The following is an 18,636-nucleotide window of genomic DNA, read 5'->3' as shown; positions in this document are numbered from 1 at the left end:
ATGTTAATAAGGAATAGCCCAAGTTTGAATGTAAATGGAAGTGTTTATTTTATTCCATGTAGCAAATGTAATTGTAATTATGTAGGTCAGACAGGAAAAACACTGCAGCTCAGAATCAAACAACATAAGTATAATATCAGAACTGCATCTGAAAGCAGTGCCTTGTTCGTTCATGTTAGGAATAATAATCACCCCATTGCTTGGGAAAAAAACTTAGAAGTATTCAAATCATCTTGTGTCACAGAAAGACTTCTGGTTGAAGCTAGTTTGATTAAGGAATTAAAATCAATAAACCTTAGTGATGGTCAGTTCAAAACTGATAATATGTTACATAAATTTATTTGTCAGTGGCCCAAGGTTAAAATGCTTTGAAAACCTTTGATCTTGATGTATGATAGTTATTTTGTGGGTCCCTTTTTTCTGACCTGACCTGTCTAGTCACGTCACCACCCTTCTCTTAAGCTCCTCTACGTGTGTGTTGGTGTGGGGATTAGTGGATGTCATCATTATGACCTGACCTCATGTTTTTAGGTCACCCTGTATATTTAAGCCTCTCTCTGTCCATGTAATCCAGTTGCCTCTGAAGATGTCTTGAATAAAGACGAAAGCTAAGGTACTCCGTTGTTTCCATTTTCCCGTGTGATTTTATCAAAATATATATATATATATATATATATATATATATATATATATATATATATATATATATATATATATATATATATATATATACATATATATATATATATATATATATATACATATGCAAATAAATCACTGTAGGTGCGGGAATTTCTTCATAAATAACTGTTTCAAGCAGTAAGCAGTTACAACCATTTAAGACAAAAAATACAGTAATTGTAATTGAAAATTAGGAAGAGTAATTGTAATTATAACGTAATTGGACTTTTATGGAGTAATTGTAATTGTAAATGAAAATTGTTTAAAGGCCAATAGGCCTGCTGCAATTTCATCCATTATTAGTTCTAATGTTCTTAAAGGTAGGATATTCTACCCATAAATTTACTGATATAATAGTTAAAGTATTTGAAATTTAAAATCTTTAAGTAAAAGTAACTCACTTCTCACCCTAGATCAACTTTTACGTTGGCGTGGCGTGATCAATAGACATCTTGTGAGACTTAAATATTAATTTTCTTAAACCATATCCTATAACGCTCCTTCCTAAGGTTTGGGCGGAAAATCGTGTTGGTGGTGACACAGGTGGTGACAGCACTGACCTCGCTAAGCCTCTGTTTCCTCACCAACTTCATCGCCATCCTCATCGTCCGCTTCATCATGGGATCCGTCAACCTCCTCACCTTCTTCATCCTTGGTTAGTGATTGCAGCCTTCCCGATTTTTCTTATGCGTGGCTAGTACTGACAACCTCCTCATCTTCTGTCAACCTTTTTACCATTATTGTATTCTGTTTCTTTCGTGGATTTAAGCAACTTTTTACCTTCTTAATGTTCTTGGTCAGGAGAGGCGATTTGCTGCTATCGAGGCTACGTCATAATAGTTTGTCATCAGTGGGAAAATAAATATTGTGTAGAAGGTGGCAGTGTTCTATACTAATATTAATGACATATTTTGCTTTTCGACAAGACCCACAGTTCCTTCCTCTAGGCAATCAGTTGTTACTTAGTAACAAAGTCCTCCTCATGTCTGAGGGTGGGCAACCAGGGATCTCTGATCCAACGTTTTCATTTTGTCATTATCAACCCTCCCAGATTTTATGTCTCCGTGGATCAAACTTTTAATTGCATTCGTTGATCCCATTCCCCCTCCCCTGTCCCTCCTACCTTCAATTTCACCGATCATTATTTCCGCTGTTTTTTCTTCATCCCAAATTACTGTACCTATTCAAAGTATCGTATTTTTCGTATTATTTAAATCCTCTATATTTCTCTCTGCTTTAGCCAATCTAAGTACTTATTTATTATATATGCAATAATTTCTCATAACACTCCCTGCAGGTGAGCTTAAGAAGATCTTGGCCTATTTGAACGAGAATTCAGCAGTGGGTCTTCATCCCAACCAAAGCTGTAGTAATTTTTCGTTAAGCTATTCTCTTTTTATCCATGGTGAGATGTATCAGTTGTAATGCAACTAAAACACTTTTTTTTCACGTGGGCGTAATTGTCTGTCACATTAACTAACTACAAATCCATTGGCCAGTCCTCAAACAAGGAAAACCTTGTTCCCCTATCTTGTTTTTACCCGTTACCAACTTGTGTGTGAGTGTGTCTTCCACACTTTCATTAGTTCAAATGATTTCTTGAAAAGTTATATAGTATCTTGCCTCAAATATATCCAGTAATTTGTACAATGTGTTATTTTGTCAGCGTTGGAAGTGTGCGAGCCAAAGCATCGGGGCACAGTGGGCATCCTAACAGGCTTACCGTGGGCACTGGGCACGATGGCGTGGGGTGCCATGGCTTACCTAATTCGTGACTGGCGGTGGTTGCAGGCTGCCGTGTCTCTCCCCACAGTTCTCAACTTCTTTCCCCTATAGTGAGTAACATATGAGTTGTCTGGGTAATCATGGTTTGGTGAATGTCAAAATCTGATAATAAAATATGTTAAATTTTTCTAAAATGACTGTGAATGATGGTAAACACATTGATTATAACTGTAGTTGTTAAGTACTGTACTAAAGACTGATCATCTCGTTTTCAAATTACTGCGAAAAAATTATGTGCAACATCAGTATTAGAACGCTTCACGTGACAGTTTGTTTACCTTCAGAAACTGTGGGCAGGAAGGCACAGCGCCCCATTTCAGTGCATGAAGCTCCAACATTAAGATTTATACTCAGGTCGGGCTAGCTCACGAATTTTAGCAGTATTATAAAGTTATCAGCTTGCTACTGTGATAAATAGCTTCAGGAATCATATTTCATATAGCACACTGCAACATGAAAATCGGACGACAATTGACGAAGGATTATAGACAGAGAACTACTGTATAATCCTTCTAAATCGTGACGGTTTAGGTTGTGTTATTTTTTTATAGGCGAGCCACAGCAAAAGCACAGCTTACTATAAGGCTGTGAGCAACGGTTTAGGGTACATGAAAAGTTCATATCCATGGTTTTGGGGACTACTGAATACAATATTTACATCCATTTTGTTTACAAATACGAAATAATCTAACCAAACATTACCTAGCTTAACCTTAATCTAGTATTACTTTCATGTATTTTCAGGTTAGGAATAGATTAAGTTTAGGTTAAGGTAAGAGTTAGCTAAGACACGGTTGGTTAGATAATACATTAAGATATTTTACGTATGTGACAAAACAGATGTAAATATTCTAACTCTAAATGCACATAACTGTGCTTATAATTGCATATATTGGCCAAGATTGCCAGGTATTAACAGGTGTAACAGGCCAGCTTAACTCCTTGGCCACTTTACACCCCGGGTATAAGCTGGCTTGGGCTGTTTTACCCTCCCCCAGGCCAGAATACAGTACACCCTCTTCAGTGTCACTGCTGAAAATTTATTTAAATTGTACTTACTAATATTACTTCCCAATTTATTATTTCCTTATAATTATTATTACATATCATTATTATTACTGATTTTTATTATTCCCTCGATGAGACGCCTTAGAGTGGCCCAACCTATCCCAGTATACCCTAAACTAACTTAACTTACCCCAACCCAACCCAACCTATCCCAACGCAACTTAAAGTTCAGTTGATCACCCCCAGGTGCCTAAGGTTCACTTCATCCATCGGAGTGCCTAAAGTTCAATTGATCCACCCGAGGTGCCAAAAGTTCAGTTTAATCGCCAGGGTGCCTAAAGTTCACTTGATCGAAGGGGAAGGTAAAATTCAATTGCTCCCCGGGGTGTTTAAAGTTCAGGTGTTCCCCCTGGGTGGCTAAAGTTCAGGTATTCCCCCTAGGTGGCTAAAGTTCAGGTGTTCCCCTTGGGTGGCTAAAGTTCAGGTGTTCCCCCTGGGTGGCTAAAGTTGAGGAAATTACAATGTAATAAGATAATAATAAGGATTTATGAGAAGTAATCATAATGATAATAAGAAGAAGAATTATAAGGAAGTATTAGTTTAAAAAGTCATATTATTTTGTGCACTTTGATATACAGTTTCAGCAGGTGACACCAAAGATGTGGTATTCTGGCCCGAGGGAGTGCTAAACAGCCAAAGCCAGATTAACCCAAATGTAGCCGCAATGAAGTCAAATAATGGTCCTACATGAATAAATCAGGTTACCAATCTATTCTCGACTAGTATTTGGTGTCACAAAGTAAAAAAAAAATGGAAAACGTAATTTATTTGAGTTAATAGATCGAGTGCATGTACCGAACCTAACCTAACCTCGACTAGTATTTGGTGTCACGAAGTCACAAACAATTGGTAAACTTAATTTATTCTGAGTTAATAGATCAAGTGCATGTACCTAACCTAATCTAATCTAACTTAACCTAACACAACACAACTCAGATTAAATTAAGTTTATTAATTTTTTTGTGACTTTATGACACCAAATAATAATCGAGAAGTGATTCACAGCCCGATTTACGCTTGTACGACCATTATTTGACTTAATTGCGGCTACATTTGGGTACATTTGGGTAATTAGTCGGACCGTGACTGGGCAGCTAAAGTCAGGCTGAGCGTCAAAACAGCTGTCAGTGACCTCCATGCAGCCGATACCCAGTACCATAAGGACTGCACTTCACCTTTCAGACGTAATATCAGGTCCTCTTCAGGTGTCACTGCATCAGAAGAACGTGAATTTTATCAAGTAATGGTGAACTGTATTCTGAGTGAGCAGTCACGTATCTGGAATGCTGTTGAGATTGAGGAAATGTATGTTTCATATGGAGGTCAATTCTCTTCACGTAGATTGTTGATTCAAAAGTTATGTGATAGATTTGAATCAGACCTTACTCGTCAAGAAACAGGCTCGAAACACATGAAGTTATTATCAAATGACGAGGACGATATCAACAGCCATAGTGATAGTGGCCAAGAAGATCATCGGTGATAAGACTGTATACTTCTGGAGCCACTTTTGAGGAAAGGTAGACAGACCACCTCTCACCCCTAATCGGAGTGTGCTGAATCCAAATTTGGTGTCTGTCGCATTGTCAGACCAGTCTTAACTCTTTAAATCGCGGAAAGCAAGATGACCGCCGTAATCACCACTGCAGTATAAGATTTACTATATTTCAACGTGTAAACAAGCTAGAACAATAGTTTTGGTGTCGTTTCCTTGGTTTTGAGCGTCAAGGAGTTCATATTTCACACTGTAAACACCGTAAATGAAATACGACATAAAGCCAGTGGTCAGGTGTCATGGTTTTTCATTGTAATGGTCTAACTGCGGAGTATATTATATAAAGATTATAATATATTGTGTTTCTTATATTTCTTACCGTAGAGTTCGATACCTTCACACTGGTTACTTACAGGAGATTATGATGTATCTACGTAGAAATTCACTCCACCACCCGACATTCTATGATTTATACTTAATAAATGATGATTTAATGAGTTCCATTAATTTCCATCATCCATCTACGTTATTGGTTATACTTTGTCATAACCAATCAGTCATTACCTTTAGTAATAATAAGATAGGATCACAGATACGGGCAGATAATTGCACTTGCATTTATTTGGCAAGTTTCCATGCAATGATTTACAATTTGCATGGATATATGAGTCACTCACATTCACGCTGTAATAAAATTAATCTTCTAAAAGAGAGAATTTTCAACTTGGGGACACATGTGATTACTCTACTATGGGTATGTCTTAACAGAGCCTTAATTCTTCAAGTGATACATTTACTGCCAGCCTGGATTGCTCCTGTTGCAACCAGGCTTCCGCACAAGAACTTCTTTCCACGGGGAATAACAACAAAAAGGTAACCTTGGGTTACCACACATAGTCTAGCGTCACTGACAGTCACTGTAGACGGTTGTCGCGGCAATGAGAACTGGTAAGCGTGACTTGATTAACCACTTAGGTGCAATAGACCAGCCTGGATTGCTTTTGTCGCAACCAGGCTTCCACACGTGATTTTTCCAAGGGGATAACAACCTAGGTTAACACACTTAATCTAGTGTCGATCACGGTCACTGTAGACAGGTGTCGCGCAGGAGAACTCTGTAAGCGTGACTTGATTAACCATTTACTGTAGGTTTGATAGGCCAGCCTGGATTGCTCTTGTCGCAACCAAGCATCCACATGTGATATTTCCATGGGGATAACAACCTAGGTTAGCACACTTAGTCTCGTGTTACTGACGGTCCACAGGACGGGGTGGTGGTGGAGGACTCTGTGTGGTGTCCCGTTCCCTTCAGGAAGGAGAGGGTGGGGATGACGTCTTAACTAACCCATGGCCTAGGCCCTAGGGGATACTACTCAAAATGTAGTTTTGGGGCGTGAGGCGATGAACAGTACAACACTGTCTCAATGGCCTCCCCCTATGGACTGGCTAACATACCACTAATGGAAAAAATATGTCTTAGTCATGGCTCGCCGGGTGCCTTATCTCTCGTAAAACAAACTTTGTAGTTGGTTGTGTGGGTAAGCCTAACGCAACCCATGACATCATGACTGGGTACAAGTGAACAAGGATTCAAGAAGTTATAACAGTCCACACAGTTAAGACAGCAACGTCGAGATGCAAAGAACAAGTCAGTCATAGATATAGTTTTAGCTTTGAGTGAATCAGAACTAGGATCAGTAAAATGATACAAATCTTGCTATGGAAATATAACGAGTAAATCAAACTTATCTAGGATAAAGAAAGGAGATGAGGCTGCAACGAGTGAAGTCTGTGGCAGAAATATCATCTCCGAGGAAACCAAGGTGTCCCACAGACCACCCTGTAGATTAAGAAACTCACTAATACCACTCAACTGAGGGGTATGCAGCTTTTTCCAGAAAAATTATTATCAAAAACTGTCATCTATATCGACTTTTAAAATGAGTCAATAGATCCTTCATGGATCTCAGTATGGCTCTAAACTAAGTGTACACCTCGAAGTTATTTCTGATTTGATTGCTGCAGAGGGGAAATACCATCACAATTGTTTTATAAAAAATCATGCGGGACCTTACTAGAACCAAAGAGAACACCAAAACTACAGATGTTGCAATGCAATGGCTCATTCGGGAACTAAATTCTGCAGCAGACAGAGCTTATGTGTTTGATCTGTCAGAGGTTTGGCGGCATTATTGTGACTTGGTTAAAATAGCTTATATTAGTATACTTCAATCTTTCTACAGTTGAAGGTCATCATTTGAAGAGAAGCGTAAACAGAACGTCAATAAAGTGTTCATGTTGCTCTTGTTTTTTTTTGTATTTTTACTGGATTAGCCCACCAGGGCACAGGTCAACGACCCACATCAGGGCAAGGGGGTGAAAATATAATAATAATAATAATAATAATGATAATACAAATAATAATAATAATAATAATAATGATAATAATAATAATAATATATATGTATATATACAATCAACACCGCAACCAGCCAGGATTCGAACCCACGGCCCACAAGCCCATGACTGTGACCGGGGAACGCTACCTCTGGACCACCAGGATACTAAAAGCAGTCCTAGACTCTGTTATATTTCACACAAAGCCTGTTCAACGAGCTTATGGCGCCGTGAACCTCTAATGGGGACTACCCGTATCACGTAGGTGGTGTCAGTAACGTTTTACCAAATCGGGCTTCGAAATACGAGGATCCATATATATTTCATTAGCCCAATAAAGCACGCGGACTTTTACGGGATTAGCCCACCAGGACACAGGTCAGTGACCCACATCAGGGCCTTGGGCGAAATAATAATAATAATAATAATAATAATAATAATAATAATAATAATAATAATAATAATAATAATAATAATGATGATGATGATGATGATGATGATAATAATAAAGGACCATAAATAAATACAAAAATTAAAATAAAGATCAATACTTTAGTGAGAAACGATATATGAATGTTGTGTTGTCAAAATAAGAGAAACAATTGAAACCCTGCATTTGTGTGAACGATTTCATAGTAAGACACTATACCAACCTATTGAAGACAGACAAATATTACTGGTATCAACCAAAATTTGGACATGTGCACGTTGAAAATTTGGCCACGCAGAATAATGAAAGCCTCCCCATGGCTGTTTATCAACCCCCAGTTGACGGGTTTCTGGAAATGGTTCATGTTGCAATGAAACTTAGACCAGCAATACTAGAACAACGTTTCTGTAACAGGTTTAATATAAGTAAGGATGAAGCAATATCCTGTGTTCCAAGTCATTTATACTCTATATATTTTTGAGCAACGAGATGCGCTACTTCACAACCTGGGAAAAGGTGACTGGACCCAAGAAACATTCAAGGATGAAGAAAAGTTTTTTGGCGGACTTTATAAGGTTCAAGATACATATACTACTGTCAAGGCTCGGTGGCTGTTGTTCATGAAGACTAACACTCCTGAATCCTTGCCACCGACGAGTGATGCTTCCATGTGATGCGTTCTCACTATTAGGAAGATATATGGACACAAGCTAAGGAAACCCCGTCGGCATTGTCAAAGCGTTATTCTGCATTGTAACCTTCCCAACAGATAAACTGTACACTTTCCTTCCTCACCCCCGGTGCCCCCCCCCCCACCCCCCACACACACACACAGAAAGACACCTACCTCGCCACACCCTCCCCCTCTCCGTCCAGCTCATTGGGCGAATGCTTCGAATTCAGAGTTCAGTGTTCGCGGTTTAGACCTCATGGAGAGAGAGGATTGACAACGCTAAGTGGTAAACGAAGGAGTGGAGCCAACTGTACATGGTTGGTTTAGGTGGTTTAGGCAACTGACAAAACAATACTTTCAGCCATATAACATAACCTAAGCGAGGCTGAGAAGAAATTGATATACAGTTTAAGTTGTTAACGAATAATCTAGCAGAGTAAGACTAGAGTAACAGATAATGAACTGTATCATTTAATTTCACTGTTGAATAAAACTTTTTATGGAGAGTTGAAGATAAGAAGCCATAGATTATGTCTTAACTATCACTTTTTTGTTATATCGTGGGCAAGGTTAAAGATTGGTACCCAAGTGATTTTTGGTTATTTATTCTTTATAATTGATCAGATTAACATGATGCGGGAAGCTTAATGTGTGCAATACACTAAGTAATGTATTGTATGGGTTAATGTGCCAATAAATAATCAAGAATGACTGTTGTTGTCTACGAAATCAACCGCTGATGATAGAAATGATCGTTCATTTCTAAACTACTTTACATTTATTATAATCAATATAATTTTTTTCCATTTATTACGCCTTCTGGCTCTTTGTAAATAATTGGGGGCCGCAAAAGCTTCAGCCTGAGGCCCATAAACTCAATAATTTGGCACCGTTTCCCACGGTTGTCAGTTAACGGTGTCAATCGGAGTTGGGTTTTTTTACCAATCTTGACTTGATAGCTTAGACCCCTTAGATCATTGGTTCTTAAACCTTTCTTCGGTACCCAAAACTATATCGGTAAGTCATGCTGCGGGATCTACAGTATCAAGTGAATAAGATCATTACAGAAATAATGTTTTTCTTTATTTTGTTAGTATATACAACCATCAGAGTAATTGAATATGATACAATGCAATATAATATAAATCAAATTAATAATCCAATAAAATAATGTCATACAATTTAAATAATACATCTCAAACTAGTGAGAGGGATGACCTTGTTTTGTCTTAGCCTTCAAAGGGAAGTGTTGTGGCAAACAGGCTGCAGCGTAAGTCATGCTCAGACTGCAGCCATTTTCAAAGCTGTCTTTGTCGTGAATAGCAGAAGGGCTTTCAGAATTTGGGCAACAACGACTGCCTTTTTATTGAAGAGTGTGATCCAGAAAGTATATTCTGAGGGACTTCTGCTTGAAGCTGTGGCGCAGTTACTCATCTTACTGTATTTCTTTTAGTTGTTCCTGCAGTCCTGGTGCCCTATCGCCTGGCAAATCTTTCACATAAACATCTAAAGGATTTCGAACCCAGCAATATTTCTTGGTAACTTCAGCAGAAATATAGTGCTAAAATTCTTCTCTGATATTGTTCAAGTGCTCCAAGACATTTTTCCTCAAAGAGTTTCAGGGGGTGGCTTAAGGATGGGAGACGTTCAGACGTTTTCTTAGTCGTTCGGGAACAAAGTGAACACGTTCAGGAGCTAACTTCCCACGCGTCTTAGAAACCCATTCATGTGTGGAAAGCTAGCTCCCGAACGTGTTCACCTAGCTCCCGAACGTGTTCACCTAGCTCCCGAACGTGTTCACCTAGCTCCCGAACGTGTTCGCCTAGTTCCCGAACGACTAAGAAAATGACTGTCAGTCTTTCCTCACTCCATTTTCCCTTTTTACAATTTCAGTTTGCCCTTAAATGAGGACAGCTTGTCACTGACTTCTATGAAAGTGTGACCTAGACCATGCATGAAAGTATTGAGTCAGTTAATTTCACCAAATAAATCTTCTAGGTAGACCACTTGGAGCATTTTTTTCTCGGCTCAGAACTTTCCACCCAAACCATGTTTCTTCTCGCCGAGAAATATTTCAAGCTCAGTTCTCAGGCCATAGTTCGTTCCAGGATCTTTCTCCGTGAATACCACCTGACCTCCGAATGATATAGCAAGTGGATGTGTTCGGAATTAAACCTGAGCACATGTCCCTGAACAGCCTCAAGTTGGGCGCTCTTGCTTTGACGAAGTTCGTCACTTGAACTCCCTCATTCATGATGACAGCCAATTCATGCAACAACTTTTTTGAAGCAAGGTTCTCACGACAAAGAAGACAATTAACATAATAAGATTCACTTACTTTACACGAGCAGCAAAGCAAAGCCAAAGCATAAATTGTGTTCCATCACAGCAGATTCTGTAACATTGAATCTATGTCATCTCTTCTTTGAAGAAGTGATCCACCATACCGGGTATCAAAAATGTCACAGCCTCTCATATCTGGGGTGGCTCTTCTTCTGTCCAACTGTTAGATAGGGTGGAATCCAAGGCAATTCGTCTTATTAACTCTCCTCCTTTAGTTGATAATCTCTCTTCCCTTTCTCTTCGCCGCAACGTTGCTTCACTCTCTTTAACAGGTACTTTAACGGGCAATGTTCAGTGGATTTGGCATCCTGTGTACCGCCGGAAAGGCCGTGGGCTCGTACCACTCGTCTTGCCCGCGGTGCCCACCGTTTCTCTGTGGGTGTCGGTCACACTAGAATAACCCGTTATAGTACATCCTTCTTTCCTCACACAGCCAAACTGTGAAATGCTCTGCCTTCTTCCATACTCCCACAATCTGTCTCACTTCAAAACGCTGGTTTTCCGGCATCTTCGTGGTGTAGGTTAATATAGTCTTTTTTCTCTTCTATATTTAATTTATTTTTACTCGTATCCCCCCCCCCCTAGGCCCCGTTGTAGGTCGATGACCTGTGCCCGGGTGGGCTATTCCATCCATCTGAAGCCTAAACTGACCGGTAGCTTTTACAGCTGTAATAACTTGTTTCTTGATATCGAACAATATATCGTTGATGCGAGAGTGAATCGTATCACTTGACCAAGTCACTTCATGAGCAACACTGTGATCGGTAGCAAAATGAAGACTGAAGTGAAGTGTTGGCAGCTTTGACGATGATAACGGTTTCACGACCCCTTTCAAACAGATTTCACGCCATTTGTTTTGGTCCTTCTTCTTGCCCACAGTTCTCAAAATGATGACGTCTGTACGCCATTTGATATTATAAAAAAGAATTACTGTCAAAGAAAGTAATCTATAGGCGAGCCACCTTATCCCGGCGACCTTCTTCTTTATACAGCTTCATGGACGAGTCACCTCGCTGGCTTATAGTGAACGGCCAACACGACAGTGCCCTCCGTGTCCTACAGAAGGCCGCCCGCTGGAACAATGCTACCATCCCGCTTGAAGAGGACCTCCGTGACCTTATGAGGAATATTCAGGATGAGGTAACCTCTTATGATCATTTCATTTTCATGTAAAGAGTAAGATATGTTATGGCAGTTATATTCTCAGTGAGTTTGTTTTTATAATGTCTCTAATACAATAAAGAAAATCGTTTCTGAGAAATTTACATTCATATTAAGTGTTTTGGGCTGAGTTCTTTTTAACTATTATTACTATTCTACAGATAATATTTAGTATTCATTTCAATAATTTCATACTTTTTTCCACAATTGTTACACGGTGACCGGAAGCTAGGACAAACACAGCTCGCCTAACTCCTATCATCCATTCACTCACAAACCACTCAGCACTATACTTTCCAATCATTCACATCCACCTCTGCTCCTTAAATCAATCCTTCTCACTTTTAGTACCTCCTTTATTCAATCCTTCCACCCTAGTTGGTCTTCCCAGCCCCTTTCTATTATCTACTTCTGAATTATACACTATACCATTTTTCACTTTTCATTAAATCAGTCGGCTATGTTTATATCATATTAACACATCCTGGTCAGCTCTCTTCTCCGGCACTTATAAAGCTAACTTCATCTTCGTCTAATTTCTTCGTTTCCAGTTTCACACTCAAGAGTGACGTAGGCTTAACATCTCTATACACTCCCAATTATGCTTTCTTTGACAATTCTCTTTCTCTAAAAAAATTTCAGTACAAAATATATTTCATTTCCATTTACTGCTTTTTAATCAACACCCGTTCCTTCACTAACACATCCATTCCAGGATCTCTGAAACTTCTCAATTCTTCCATTCTGTATATACTGTATATTCAAACTTAAGTCTCCTTACTCTACTTATTTTCACCATTTTTACTTTTGTTCACATTCGCAATTAAGATTGTCCTCGTAGCCATACACACTTCGGAACTCATTCACTAACATTTGTAATTTTTCGTCTCAATCGCCTACCAAAGCAGTGTTATCAAATTACAGCAGCTGACTTATTTCCCATTGCATCTTGTATTTTTGTTTGCCTCAGCCATGAAAATATTGAAAATTGGTGACATTGCACATCCTTTACTTAGACTTGAGTTCACTAGTAACCAGTTCTCTCTTCCCGAGACACTCTGACAAATACATCGCTCTCCCAGTAAAAATTTGAACATCCTTTTACAATTACCCCATTACTGCAAAAATATCATGTATAATAACTCCCACATTACTCTAGGAATTCCTTCTATATGTAAGAACTATACATGCTCAGCCATTCTTTTAGTGTTTCTTCCATCTTTTATGCCTAACCTGTTCACGCTTGACTTTTATTGCCATTTTCCTACCTATCCTTAACATTTCCACTTTGATTCCATCCTCTCCTGGAAATGCCATTCTAAGGTTTTCGTTTACATCCTGTCTTAACCTATCAATTTCTCCAACATTTTAATGTCTGTCTCTCCTCAACTTTAACAGTTGTCGAAATGCAGTATTATTATCATCATCATCATCATCATTAGTAGTAGTAGTAGTAATAGTAGTAGTAGTAGTAGTAGTAGGATATTTAATATTAAGGTAATAAAATGGCGGAGAAGGTGTGGCTATTGGGGGAGGCTGGAGGCCACTATAAAAAAAAAAGTAGTAGTAGTAGTAGTAGTAGTAGTAATTATTATTTTCCTTGCATGAGGGAGAACTGTTCTTTCCTTTTTCGTGTAAAACAAGTAAAAATCAAACGTCATTCTTTCAATTTTAAGGCAGTTAAATTGAAACTTGACAGACCTGTTTATTTTGATGGTCAAAATGGATTTTATAGGGTCAAAGGTCAAACCACCCCAAAAAGTATTTAACAATTGTTCGGTCAAGTTTCCACCAATTTAGATGAAGATTGGCACAAATATACCAAGACGTCGGCCCAACACATTTATACCAATTTACTGAGGTCAAAGATCACTAAAAATGCACAATTTCGTGTTTTTGAAGTTTTATAATACCATGTCATGTAGGACTGAATTCTGTATTTGTTTACTAGTGTTGACTCCTGTTATCCACTTCACTAGTAATGTGTTGTATGTTAGTATCATAGGAGGGTTTATCTGGCCTTTACAGAATTATAGGAAGAAATTTTATTTCGGATAGAGTGTATTTACTTAACAATGACATTCGAGCTTCACTCACTGGCCACCGATATAAGAGGGAAAGGTTTTCCAAAATACGCCTCGCACCTGAAGAATGAAACCATTCAAGAGTATTGCAACAACAAACATTCGAGAATATGGAAATCGGTTTAATATCATAAACAACTGGTTATTTTAAGAAAACTCAGCAGTTATCAGCCGGTTAATCCCCCTGTGTGTATATATATATATATATATATATATATATATATATATATATATATATATATATATATATATATATATATATATATATATATATATATATATATATATATATATATATATATATATATATAGCGAAGAGAGGGGCGACATGGCTGGTAGTGGAGAAGGCCAAAATATCACCTTATGTACAGTACAAACGCATTTAGTCCTTCAGAGGACGAAATGGGTGGTAAGACAGTTAAGGGCGAGGCGGACATACTGTAGAATGTAAGAAAACTGTAATTGTTGGTGATTCGCAGGTAAGGTGCCTAGATCGTACCATTTTTAATAAGTTCATAAACAGGAAAATAAGAGTGTGTTTGCCAAGGAGCTGGGGTGGGTGACTTAGTAGACAGGATGGACAATATCATATATTGTAATGGGAACAAACCCATTTTTTGCCTCGGTGCAGAAGGCACCGATATTGGCCGGTGTAGAAGTGAAAAGCTCCTTGATAAGTTCAAGGAAGCTATTGACCGGACAAGGATGAAGGGAGAGATCCCTATCGTAAGTGGTGTCCTGCCTAGAAGGAGAGTTGTTAGTGAATGATTGTTAAGGGCAGTTGGTGACAACAGCCATCTTGACTGGTATTGCAAGTCAATATCAGTCCCATTCATTGACAACTGCGAAACTTCTACGGCAGAAGAGACTGTATGCAAGGGACAGGGTGCATTTATCTAGTGACGGAGTGGCATCCCGGCTGGCTCTCTCGGGAGGGTAGTTGAAAAGATGTCGAAGTCTTTAAACTGCTAAGGGAACATGAGAGCACGGGGGTCAAGGAGAGGGCAGTTGACATGGGTATATATAACGAAAGGTTACATAGAAATCGTGCTAGAAATGACGATAAAGCTAAATTAGTCAGAGCGTTAAACCCAAAACGTGGACAGTAGAAGTATGAGAAATTAAATGGAAGAAATCAGAACTCTGGTTTGGGTAAAATTGTAGTTTAGTACCAATTGATTTTTGGCCAGAAATCTATGTTTTGCCTGTGTTATTTGGTGTGATTCCTTCGAATCTGACCTTCATTTCAGACGGAAATGAGTCGTTTTTTAGTTATTACCCCCCCCCCCTTTCTGCAGAACCTGACCTAACCTTACTTAACTTCCTAGCCATGGGGCTCCGCCCCTCCCCACCCCCCCGCGCCATATTATACGGAAAATACTTATTTTAATATATGGTACCAATGAAACCAACTTTGTCTAACATCATGGTGTAATTTTACGGGTCAGTTGTAAACAAACAGAAGATACGCGGTGACTGCAGATTTACGTAAATTTCCTAAGTGAATTTACCATCTCATTTATCATCCATTTGCAACAGAAGTGGTATTAGAAAAAGTTGTTGCAATTGACGAGACAACTTCTGGTGAGCCCAAAATTGATCTAACCCAATTGGGAGTGAAACTGCATTAATGTTATAGAGAAATCCGACTGTGAGAAAGATTTAGGAGTAATGATAAATAGGAACCTTAAACCAGGTCAACAATGCGTATTTGTACGAAACAAGGCTAACAAAGTACTTGTATCCATACAAAGGAGTTCAGTCACAAGACTAGCGAGATTATCCTAAAACTATATCTTGCGCTTGTGAGACCTCAGCTTGGATTACGCAGCTCAATTCTGGTCACCGTACTATAGAATGGATATAGAATCCATAGAAAGAATTCAGAGGAGAATGACAAGACTAATCTCGGGCATTAGGAACCTGGAGTACAGAGACAGGTTAAAGCATCTTAATTTGCACCTCGAGAGATGTAGAGTGAGGGACGATATGATCGAGGTGTATAAATGGAAGTCAGGGCTAAACAAAGTAATATAACAAAGGTACTCAAATTATCCAACCAGGAGCGAACTCGTAGCAATAGTTTTAAATTAGACAAATTTAATATTGGTTTGGAAATAGTGTAGTGGATTAGTGGAACAAGTTACCAAACATCATCATTAACTCAATTACGCTGGATAGCTTTAAACATAGGGGTTGGGCGTAAATGGGACTGCCCAGTATGGGCCAATAGGCCTGCTGCAGTTTCCTCCATTCTTATGTTCTTATGTTAATACCCTGGTATGTACTGAGAAATTACCCAGTTCATGGGCTGGGCAGTCATTTTGCCCAGTTCGTGAAAAGGGCTCACAAACTAACCCAACTCAACTTATTTTAAATCAGCCTAACCTTACCTAACGTAACCTAGCAAACCTAAATCTTGTTGGGTTAGTTTAGGTTGAGTTAGTTTAGGTCCTTTTGCTAGTTCGTTTAATGGACTCCTAATCTAGCCTAGTTATGGTTGGCTAGGTTAGGCTAAACTAAGTTAGTTTAAATTAGGTTTGGTTAGGTTAGGTTAGGTCGAGTTGGTTTAGGTTGGGAACCCATTCCATGAACTGGGCAAAATGACTGTCCAGTTCATGAACTGGGCAATTTCACTTTAACTCACTGATTAAAAAGCAAGTGACAAGGGTGAGAAAGTTCAGTGGTTGGGTAAAGGGTGGATGGGAGGGAGTTGTAGAACTAGAGAAAGGTATCATTGCTTAACACAGCTTACCTGATGGCGATAGCATTGTCTTAGGCTGTCAGTAGCAGCCCGGCCGAAGAAGCAGAGGAGGGGGCGAGGGGTTAGGGTTTTCATTGAAGACCGCCACAATCACGAATGCAGCCCGAGCCCAAAAAACCGCCATGGGTAGCACCATTTCGGGCCTTGGTCGCCACACCATCACAATAAATATATGAAGAACAAAAGGTCGGCTAGTGGTTGAATTGTTTTGAGAAAGGCGAAGGTAAAGTCTTTGAGTTTTTATGTCAAAGATGGACAGAGCGAGTTGGAGAGGAAAAGTTTTTGAATCTTTGAACTTGAATATTATATAGAAGTACTCGTAGCGTGGAAAGGATGAGTGCATCGTCGTCGAGGTTTTTCTATGAAAGCGGGAGACAGATCTTTGAGTTTTTATGTCAAAGTAATGAGTAGACAGGTGAGGGAGGGAGAGATTTGAATCCTCAGTTTTAAAATTCAAGGTATTCATACCGTAGAAGGATGAGGGCATCGTCGTAGAGTTTTTTGAGGAGAAAATGTGTAATAGTTCGTAGTGAAGTGTAGTTGGAGGTGGTAGGATTGTGAATCTCTCATTGTAAAGGTCAGGGCATTCAAGCAGCTTAGAAGGACTAGTGTGTAGTTGGAGGTGGTTGGGAGAGATTGAGGGGAAAAGTAGCGAATTGAGCTTTTAATGAAAGGTGAATGTGGACGTGAAGTTGGTGATGTAATTCAGTGGTATTGTGGCGTGGATGGGCTTGTGGAGGGAAGGGGATCGGGGCCGCCTGTTGGGATTCTGTCAAGTGTGACTTCCCAGGGGCTTTGGACCTGACTTAGCCCTCAGAAGCTCTATCGCTTGCCTCGATGGACGTCATTATAAATCGTGGCCTGTATCGACCCCCTTCCCCTTCCCATTTAAAAGTCAGACGAGTGTTTCAACCGCTGTCTGAAATGTGCAAACCTGAGGATCTAACATAGCGTTGCAGTGTCTGTATTTCCCTCTTAAAAACGGAGTGGAACTTCAACAAAGCCAATGCTGTGTTTTATAGACTTTGACAGGGTTCTGCTGAGCATCACCTCCTCCGCGATGTGGCAGCTTTCCCTGTGAGGGAGTCTAGTTGACGTGTGCGTCGGTTGTTAAGGTGTTAGTTAACATTGCTGGAAAGGGTGGGGCTGGAGATTTGATGGGATGTGTCTTGGGTTGGCATGGAAGGGAAAGGAAGGCCACCAGTCAGGGCTTTGTCTAGGGTGACTACCGCGCTGGGGTTGCCTGTGGTCTCAGCCTAACTCTGCCTCGAGTAGCCAAAGATAAGGGTTCATCCCGCCTATAAGGTTTGCTCTTGGCCGCCGCATACTAGCCGACTCTCCGCCCGGCTTGTGTCCATATCGTTGATTTAACCAATTGAGGAGGAATATAGCGTCTAGTATCGGGAAGGTGGGTGTGGTGTGTTGGGTCTATGTAATATGGATGGGTTCCTGTTTCTGTATCTGTATGGGAGTATAATATTGTCAAAAAGTATTCCTGCCATTGTGGGTGTGTGATTAGGAGTCTTTCTATTTGTTTGTCACCTAAATTAGGTGACCTAATTGTCGCCAGTAGATGTTGAGAGGTGGAATGGAGCTGTGTTCACATAGGTGTTCATTTTTGGAGAAGGATGTTCAGTGTGTGTCCACCATATTCAGGTCATAAGGTAGTGACCCAACCCTTTCACCTGGTTACAAATCTTGTTAATCACAAAATTGTCCAGTTTGTACATGCCATTACACAAATTCATGTTGACA

At 39.5% G+C, this 18,636-nt stretch overlaps 1 protein-coding gene across 1 annotated transcript; it reads left to right on the top strand.

The window, feature by feature from the left end:
- The first annotated feature begins 1,168 nt into the window (after positions 1-1,168).
- Positions 1,169-12,068, top strand: LOC121855677 (organic cation transporter-like protein). The gene is made up of 3 exons (XM_042350751.1): positions 1,169-1,336; positions 2,348-2,516; positions 11,865-12,068. Exons 1-3 carry the CDS (start codon positions 1,300-1,302, stop codon positions 12,043-12,045), a joined length of 387 nt encoding a protein of 128 aa, XP_042206685.1. The 5' UTR covers positions 1,169-1,299; the 3' UTR covers positions 12,046-12,068.
- The last annotated feature ends 6,568 nt before the right edge of the window (positions 12,069-18,636 follow it).

This window comes from Homarus americanus, unplaced genomic scaffold, assembly GCF_018991925.1.
Source record: "Homarus americanus isolate GMGI-L3 unplaced genomic scaffold, GMGI_Hamer_2.0 scaffold2050, whole genome shotgun sequence".
In the NCBI taxonomy this organism is placed as follows: Eukaryota; Metazoa; Arthropoda; class Malacostraca; order Decapoda; family Nephropidae; genus Homarus; species Homarus americanus.
Note: the sequence above shows the minus strand (reverse complement) of the source record. Positions and strands in the feature narration are given on the sequence as shown.

Coding starts and splice junctions, on each gene's coding strand:
- LOC121855677 (XM_042350751.1), top strand. CDS start 1,300: ATGGGATCCGTCAACCTCCTCACCTTCTTCATCCTTG. Junction 1,337..2,347: donor CCTCACCTTCTTCATCCTTG/GTTAGTGATTGC, acceptor TTATTTTGTCAG/CGTTGGAAGTGTGCGAGCCA. Junction 2,517..11,864: donor CTCAACTTCTTTCCCCTATA/GTGAGTAACATA, acceptor TTCTTTATACAG/CTTCATGGACGAGTCACCTC.